Source organism: Opisthorchis viverrini, assembly GCF_000715545.1.
Source record: "Opisthorchis viverrini unplaced genomic scaffold opera_v5_189, whole genome shotgun sequence".
Taxonomy (NCBI): domain Eukaryota; kingdom Metazoa; phylum Platyhelminthes; class Trematoda; order Opisthorchiida; family Opisthorchiidae; genus Opisthorchis; species Opisthorchis viverrini.
Genome location: NW_008751836.1, coordinates 1,036,240 through 1,045,222, shown reverse-complemented (window position 1 = coordinate 1,045,222; position 8,983 = coordinate 1,036,240). Strand labels below are relative to the sequence as shown.

At 43.2% G+C, this 8,983-nt stretch overlaps 2 protein-coding genes across 2 annotated transcripts in view; one reads left to right on the top strand and one right to left on the bottom strand.

Moving 5' to 3' along the window:
* T265_07669 (hypothetical protein) overlaps positions 1–6,107 on the top strand; it is a gene marked incomplete at both ends in the record, with an annotated part of 18,866 nt that extends 12,759 nt beyond the window's left edge. Inside the window, one exon of the mRNA XM_009173242.1 lies at positions 5,470–6,107. Coding sequence (XP_009171506.1) covers positions 5,470–5,955 — 486 coding nt within the window. The remainder of the gene's footprint in view (positions 1–5,469) is intronic.
* T265_07668 (hypothetical protein) overlaps positions 1–8,983 on the bottom strand; it is a gene marked incomplete at both ends in the record, with an annotated part of 43,432 nt that overhangs the window by 13,174 nt on the left and 21,275 nt on the right. The window lies entirely within an intron of this gene.

The window sequence follows — 8,983 nt, the reverse complement described above, 5'->3', positions numbered from 1 at the left end:
ATATATACATCGCGGTAGAATGACAACTCCACCAACACTGTTGTGTTGTTAAACGTAAAATATATGATGTCAACGTGGAACTGGTTCTTGGGATCTCTATGGAAAGTTGACTGGTTGGCCTAGGGATGCAGGTTCCCCTGGATGCCCTTTAACCTCTCTGACCCCAGATCGATATGATGCAAGAAACGCCAGCTGAACTGAAATGCGCGAACAAGCGCGATGCTGGGGAAAAAGAACATGAAAAAATATCGATCCTAATTGATTGTGCCGTCGAACTACTTGCATAAAAGTGTTTACGTTCGTTTTACTTATTTCTAGGCTCAATCAGGTACTAATTTCCACTCTATAATTGCTCCGCGTTTGTTTATGTGATATCTTTGTAGATACTTGAGATCCACTTTGATCTAGCATGAATACTGCCTACTTGGAGAAGCTAACTTTTGATAATTTGCTCGCTGAATACCCCTCATTTCACTGGATTGAATGATGGCTCAAAAGCATCTAGACCAAACTGACAGAATGTGCCGTTGATTGAGGAATATCGTACTGATGACGTCTTCAAAAGAACAATATAAAGTTTTGCGGAATTAAACCAGAGCGCATACATCACGACAGGAGAATTAAACCGTCAATCAGTATAATCAGCGTGTACTCTTATGAAAAATAAAACCATTCCTGGCTGTAAGAGGTTTATACGAAACGCAATTTCGCACCTCCGAAAAGCTGACGAACCAGGGCAGATTCTATCGATCAGCCTTTAGGAGGCATAGCATTTTCAGAAAAAATTTCACACAACATTCTCGAGAAACGCACACATTTGCAAATCAATTTGGTTTATATGGGAAACTCAATTGGATTTCTCGTTAATGATGTCTTCTAACTAAATCTGCTGTGGGCCGTATTCGTATTAGTTTCTGTCTTCTTTTGTGTACAGTGAATGTGTGCAACAGTCAGAAGGAATATCTGCACTCACCCACAGCACGCAACTGTTGCGTTAATACTTGACTAGTTCTGATTTGATCCGTTTATTCAAAAGTCATCACTGACACATTCTGTGCGGTGGTCTCATAACTCTAGGCACCACCTCTCTGCTCAATTCGTGTGCCTCTACAGGAAACCGTAAAAGTCATGTTTTTTATTCTGTCCAAACCGACGACGTTCATCTTGAAATAACATCAGTCGAACTGAAAAACGGTTACTCTTGTTTCGCACAGAGAGTACCTGTTTCAAGTTCCAAGTTCCGTGGTAAAACAGGTTATCCTAGCCGGTATATTTACTGAGTAGTATAAAACATACGTGGATGAAAGAAACAACAGAGATGTTGCTGCCACTGAGGACTGTGAACCGAAATATCTAGCCGATAGTCGAGCAAAGGGATTAATTGCACAATTGCTTTTCATGATATCCAACTGACCAAAAGAGATGGCAAAAGCACTCATGAACTGGTCACCACCTCCATTCATTCAGTTTTTTGCTATAAAGGAGGTTTAGTTAGGACATCACAGGATAGAGCGATAAGAATTTGCGTGGAAATTATCACCGGCACCGAACTGAAATATCTGGAGGGGATAGTTCACTCAAACGGGTTATCACCTGAATTTGTAGACGTATAAAGATTGCTTTCACTAAAGAAGGTATGGATCCGCTTGGTCTGGAATGCAGTTTTGTTGAATTCAAATTTCAGGGAAAGGATATTGATGCGTCGGCAGAGGAGCGTTTGCCGTCAGCTGTTAAACGAACTTACCATTCTGCAAGGCCTGCAGTCACACGCAACTGCGACCGAATCCCAACCGCTGTAGGAAAAGTCCCAGGAATTTGGTGTGCTATCTCCAGTCTCACTTTCCGTGTAGGTTTTGGCCACCTCTCTTGGAAAAACTGGAAGATACCTTCGAATAAGAAAGGCAGAATACTTGCCGATTTGCATAGAGAAGAGTACCAATCAGTCCGCCTCATAATGCCGAAATACAACTTCATATTCGGAGACAGGTGCCCGATCGATACTGGTTTCATTGATAAGTTACTTGAAAGTGGGTGTTATGTTGATCTGGCGGACACGTCTCACACGACGTACAGGACTACAAACGGTAGAGCGACACAGTTCGTTGTGTAGACAGAAAGTACCCATCGTATCGTTGGCATTGTCTTAGTAACTGGCTTACTTTTGACGTTCCGATGCTAAAGATTTGTTCTGTTTCATTTCTTGTCTGGTATTATTTGGTGGTGTATACCCGAAGTAATACAATGGAATACACTTGACATATCGTGTAATATCTCATTTTTCCTGCACTCTTCTCAAGTTTATAACAAGAAAATCATGTTTCAAGTTTGAAGTGACCTTGGTTTCCGGTTCTAGGGTTAATCCTGAACAATCGGAATTCGGTAAAGTGCATGGATTACTGAGTCACACCGTCTCAGAGTACTCTACGATCAGGTTTGTTTCAGTGCCACAAAGTGTTCTCATCGAAAAATTGGACGCTTCGTTATTCTAGGATTTTCGAACTTCTCAGGCATCCAGTGTAGCTGAGAAATTTCGATGAGCTGATAAGCGTTCATTGGCAAAATAATGACCAACTGGCTATGAAATAAACGATTTAATTGAAGCAAATGTCTTTTGGGAGTTTAACGTTCAGCTAGCTCCCTTTCACTGTGTTCATATATCCCAGAAGGCGAGAGTGTTCCCATGCAGATGGCAAGTACATCTATTTGACCTGCATTTCCGCACTCAAGTTCGCTCAGTGAGGGTTCGTTGTTTGGCACTGGAGTGTAACACATCAAAACTCACTTTATGTGTGGAGTTTCATACATTTCAGTCACAGTCCGTTGCCTGTGATGATCTTCTTTCTGGCATACTCATCCTTGGTGGTTTTAAACCTCTGAATTAACTTAATGATGCACCCCTGTTTTTGTAATCAATTCGATTCCGGTCTAAGCNGCTAAATTAAAATGTATGACATTGAAGTAACAACTCAAAGATCCGGGAGTTTGACGGATGACAAGGATTTGAACACAACGGTCAGACGTTGTGGAAAACCTAGACGAGTTTTTCTAGAAATTCCCAAGGTGTTAAAGCAGCTACCATCCAACGAACACGACTTCGTTGGTTATTATACGGATTCTCTGGTTGAAGAGTTTTCAGCAACCTTGTGAGTAGTTTCTTTTATGAAAGTATCACACAACATCTTGGGGCTCGTTCTTTACTGTGATATACGATATTAGAAGCCTGAGCCACCAGCTTACTCTTAACGTGTAGGGCAGAAAGTTGCTCTACATACATGATGTTATAAGCAACTCTGTGTACTGCTGGGACTTGAAAACGAATCGAATAGCTACCACTATCCAGACGTGTTGCGACACATCCCAGGTATACTGCAAATCGTGATATATTTGATGGTCCTCAAAAGCGCAGACGTTAAGTTTACACCAAAGTCGCGCGCGATATGACTGATATAGAGTATTGCATAGTTGTGTACAGCACAATCCTAAATCTTTTAGAAACTTGTTTTAACATCCGTTTCTGTTGTATGGCTTCATGTCTCCAGTCCATATAACGCTATCAATGTGGGCCGTATTCGTATTAGTTTCTGTCTTCTTTTGTGTACAGTGAATGTGTGCAACAGTCAGAAGGAATATCTGCACTCACCCACAGCACGCAACTGTTGCGTTAATACTTGACTAGTTCTGATTTGATCCGTTTATTCAAAAGTCATCACTGACACATTCTGTGCGGTGGTCTCATAACTCTAGGCACCACCTCTCTGCTCAATTCGTGTGCCTCTACAGGAAACCGTAAAAGTCATGTTTTTTATTCTGTCCAAACCGACGACGTTCATCTTGAAATAACATCAGTCGAACTGAAAAACGGTTACTCTTGTTTCGCACAGAGAGTACCTGTTTCAAGTTCCAAGTTCCGTGGTAAAACAGGTTATCCTAGCCGGTATATTTACTGAGTAGTATAAAACATACGTGGATGAAAGAAACAACAGAGATGTTGCTGCCACTGAGGACTGTGAACCGAAATATCTAGCCGATAGTCGAGCAAAGGGATTAATTGCACAATTGCTTTTCATGATATCCAACTGACCAAAAGAGATGGCAAAAGCACTCATGAACTGGTCACCACCTCCATTCATTCAGTTTTTTGCTATAAAGGAGGTTTAGTTAGGACATCACAGGATAGAGCGATAAGAATTTGCGTGGAAATTATCACCGGCACCGAACTGAAATATCTGGAGGGGATAGTTCACTCAAACGGGTTATCACCTGAATTTGTAGACGTATAAAGATTGCTTTCACTAAAGAAGGTATGGATCCGCTTGGTCTGGAATGCAGTTTTGTTGAATTCAAATTTCAGGGAAAGGATATTGATGCGTCGGCAGAGGAGCGTTTGCCGTCAGCTGTTAAACGAACTTACCATTCTGCAAGGCCTGCAGTCACACGCAACTGCGACCGAATCCCAACCGCTGTAGGAAAAGTCCCAGGAATTTGGTGTGCTATCTCCAGTCTCACTTTCCGTGTAGGTTTTGGCCACCTCTCTTGGAAAAACTGGAAGATACCTTCGAATAAGAAAGGCAGAATACTTGCCGATTTGCATAGAGAAGAGTACCAATCAGTCCGCCTCATAATGCCGAAATACAACTTCATATTCGGAGACAGGTGCCCGATCGATACTGGTTTCATTGATAAGTTACTTGAAAGTGGGTGTTATGTTGATCTGGCGGACACGTCTCACACGACGTACAGGACTACAAACGGTAGAGCGACACAGTTCGTTGTGTAGACAGAAAGTACCCATCGTATCGTTGGCATTGTCTTAGTAACTGGCTTACTTTTGACGTTCCGATGCTAAAGATTTGTTCTGTTTTGGATTGGTGAGACAAACTGTCTCAGAGTACTCTACGATCAGGTTTGTTTCAGTGCCACAAAGTGTTCTCATCGAAAAATTGGACGCTTCGTTATTCTAGGATTTTCGAACTTCTCAGGCATCCAGTGTAGCTGAGAAATTTCGATGAGCTGATAAGCGTTCATTGGCAAAATAATGACCAACTGGCTATGAAATAAACGATTTAATTGAAGCAAATGTCTTTTGGGAGTTTAACGTTCAGCTAGCTCCCTTTCACTGTGTTCATATATCCCAGAAGGCGAGAGTGTTCCCATGCAGATGGCAAGTACATCTATTTGACCTGCATTTCCGCACTCAAGTTCGCTCAGTGAGGGTTCGTTGTTTGGCACTGGAGTGTAACACATCAAAACTCACTTTATGTGTGGAGTTTCATACATTTCAGTCACAGTCCGTTGCCTGTGATGATCTTCTTTCTGGCATACTCATCCTTGGTGGTTTTAAACCTCTGAATTAACTTAATGATGCACCCCTGTTTTTGTAATCAATTCGATTCCGGTCTAAGCACAAGTTAAACCGCCTAGAATGTCGACTTTAAATGCTCGGCACGTTTCCCTCGTCACATAACACAGGTTATACTGACAGTCCGGAGTCCTCAGTCCTGGCTTCAAAGTGTTCGCGAGACCGTTTTCCCTCTCAAACCACTTTTTGGTAACGGTTTCTTCGATCGACTGGCCGAACGTCTGATCGTTGGTAAAGGCTTCAACGAAATGGCTAACTTGTCGTTCCAAGTCAAACTCGGTGCTAATGTGGACCGGACAAATGATGAACAAGTGCTCCGAGGTTTTGTGGAGCACAACGAAGAAGTAAAACGGGTAGTTCAAAAGGATCGGCTTTTGGTGTTTGATGTCAAAGAGGGCTGGGGACCTCTCTGTCGCTTCCTCAACCTACCCATTCCACAACAGCCATTTCCTCATGTGAATGAGAGAAAAGTAATGATTTCCAGATTGCGAAAGCTTAAATACGTGCCAGCTGTATTGAAATACACCACCTATGTGCTCGGTGGTCTCCTGATTGCTTCACTATTTCAGTTTCTTTGTTCACACAAAATTTTCTAAGTGATTTCGACCTAGCTTTTATCTTGGACGTATGCAAAAACAGTCCTTTTGAATCATTTTACTACCGTTGAACTTTGAGTTGTGACCACACTTTTCTGGAATGATTCATGCTACTCCATCATCTCGACCTGGTAAAGTTACTTCAGAGTCAGATAATACCCTCCAAATGATTTATCGCTTATTCCACAGAATATTCTTCTTCTGACGGTTGTTAGTGTTGCGCACGTTGGACGACAGCGGTTTCTGAGTTGTCATCCACCGTAGTCATGGAAGGCATTCTGAACAGGTTACAGGTTCGCTACATAATAAAAGTTTTAAACAGTTAAACTCAGTTTGAACCTACTGTTCAAACAAACGGCCCATTCCAGCTTGTTTACATCTTTGCACTTGCTGAACGAAGATCTTTGCAACGGAATTTATCCACAATCTTGGTCATTTCAATGTCAGTTTTAGAACAATGTACAGACACTCCTACTGCTTTGACCCTATATGAAACAACTTTACTTTGCGGTCAATTTCCCCCTGGAGAAGTTTTATTTGTCTCCAGGAAGCACGAGCAACGTTGTTTAACATCTGCCCCAAGGTTGAACCCTGTAGGCCGCCTGCAGACCACGTAGCTCAACATCGGGTTAAACTGTTGCAAGCCAAATTGTTAGTCGTCCTCCGCTACAACACCACAATTCTCGGTAGGACACTGGCGACATGAAGCGTTCAGACGCTCTGGTTAAGAAACTCTGCGTCTTCGAAGACCGGAAGACAGGTTTGTGTAACAACGATGTGGACGTCATCGATGCACGCAATGAGCTTCACTCAAAGGCTGATTTCCGGACTCTTTCACAAAGCAATGTTGCATGTGTGCTTTCCTTCTGTTGTAGATTCAAGCGTCTGTGTTTTGGCGCGCTTGACCACTAGTGAGGAAGCCCATATATTTGGCTGGGTTTACGGGCTCTCAGTTGACACTAAATGAGATAGACTGGACATCCATTTACATGATGAAGAACTTCACCCTTCCATGATCTGTTTCTGGTCCAATCTGGCGTAGTGACTGACATGGTGAACAATATGCCACAGTCATACACTCATTTACTAACTAATTTGGTTTTTCGAGAGACTCACCTGGAACCCAGCTGAATCTCTCGTTTGTGATGTTCTCAGTCAACTGAATGTCCTGCAACAGGCCGCCTCATGTTTCAGTCGCTACGGTATTCGAGATATCGCGATACATGTATATCTTTGTAATGTACCACTGATAAGGTTGCTGAAAATCCGTCGACAGCCCACGACTGAAACATGAGGCGGCCTGGTGCAGCAGTTCAGTTGCTTGAAAACATCACAAACGAGAGATTCAGCTGGGTTCCAGGTGAGTCTCTCGAAAAACCAACTTAGTTAGTAAATGAATGTATTTTGCTAATATGCTACATTTTTATTGGATCCCTACTCGGGACGACCATATCTTAAGTGAAATCAAGGTCCGTGATTCAAGTGGTATGGAACCCACTGAGGAGATGCCATCAGTCAATGGTGACCTTGAAAGGCGTTATTGAAATTGGCAGCTCTCACGAACGCAGGATGTCAAAACAAACTCGTAGTCTCTTTCCCACGTACTCGGATGCGGAGCTTGTACCTGAGTGTTGGGTCATGGTTAGATTCGGTGGCTTATATGATAAACCATAAACCTCCGACATAGAACAATAATTCCTTGTTGACTAATTCGGACGCCGCAGGAAAATCAATTAAACAAGCGATCGTTGGTTGCTGAAACACGTAGCGGTGTTCCGAAACAAGATGTAGTGTAGATTTTGGGTTAACGCAACCTATTCAGCACAGAAATCCCTCTGATTTGGTTTCATGTGAGACTTCTGTGAGGCGGAGCAATAGCAATTGGGTACAGATTTTGGCCGTGTGACGTATCGGGCTGATAACCTGGTGGTTCTCATGAGCCATTCCGTCTCCTGTTTGAAAGCGTTTTGGTAGCACTTTAGAGGCAACCTACCTCACCAGACACAATTCGGCTCTTCATACGTAACAGAAAAGCTTTCAAGTAAGTTCGAGCTGGGTTATGTCGATTTCCACCGCAACACTGTACTCACCTGAATACTTTTTGTTCCTTAGTGGCTTGTTCTTATTGGCCATTTTGCATTGGCTTGGGGCGTTGAAATTGACAGTGTATGATCTGGAGGTTGTGGTGTCTAGTGAGTAGTTGATAGCTAGGTTGGCAATTAAGCAGTGGGCTAAAGTGTTCAGCCAACCATCCCAGCTTTCTTAGTCCAATCATCGTTGGTTGTCGGTGCCTCGAAGTCTATTTTTCTGACATTGTCGTTGGCCTAACCGCTCACCTGGAAGCAATACGAATGATTACCGGAAATTTCAACTCTCTCTAGGCTGGAAGCTGTTTCTGACCAGTAATGCGCACGGTTTTTCCTAGCTGAACGGGTGGCCCGGCGACCTAAGCTCCGGAATGAGAAACGTACGCTGTATCTGGCTGGACGCCCTGCTGATACAGATGGTTTTTGGAGATTTCATCTTTTCATTATCAAGATTTAAATTGAGAAGTGCATGCATACATTGTTGTGTGGACATCGTTTGACGGAGCCAGTCATCTGAGGAAAAGGGTTGAACCAACGCGAAGTGACAACTTAGCGGTAGGCCGGCTAATGACCGTGTCTGGGAGCCAAATGGGTCCTCGGGGTGGCTGAAGTTGATCCGTTTGTAGGTCGGAGTTTGCGCCGAGTAGTAAGGTGAAGCTTGAACCTTGCACCTACAAGGATATGGTCTGCAGCACATTTATTCCCGGTTTGTGTTCCACGGCAAAACCTACAGTCTTCAACAGATGATGCTAATCGGACTGGCTTTAGGGTGCAATTCATTTGGGAACTGGCTTGACCATCATTGAAATACCCAGTGATTTGATGTCTCCTGGGAATCTAAAAGCATGTGCTGCGCATCATAAGTCGGTTGCAGTCGTCATTTGCACAGCGTTCTCTTATGCCGAACTCCGCACGAATACAACATGTGTCATCGGTTGGAG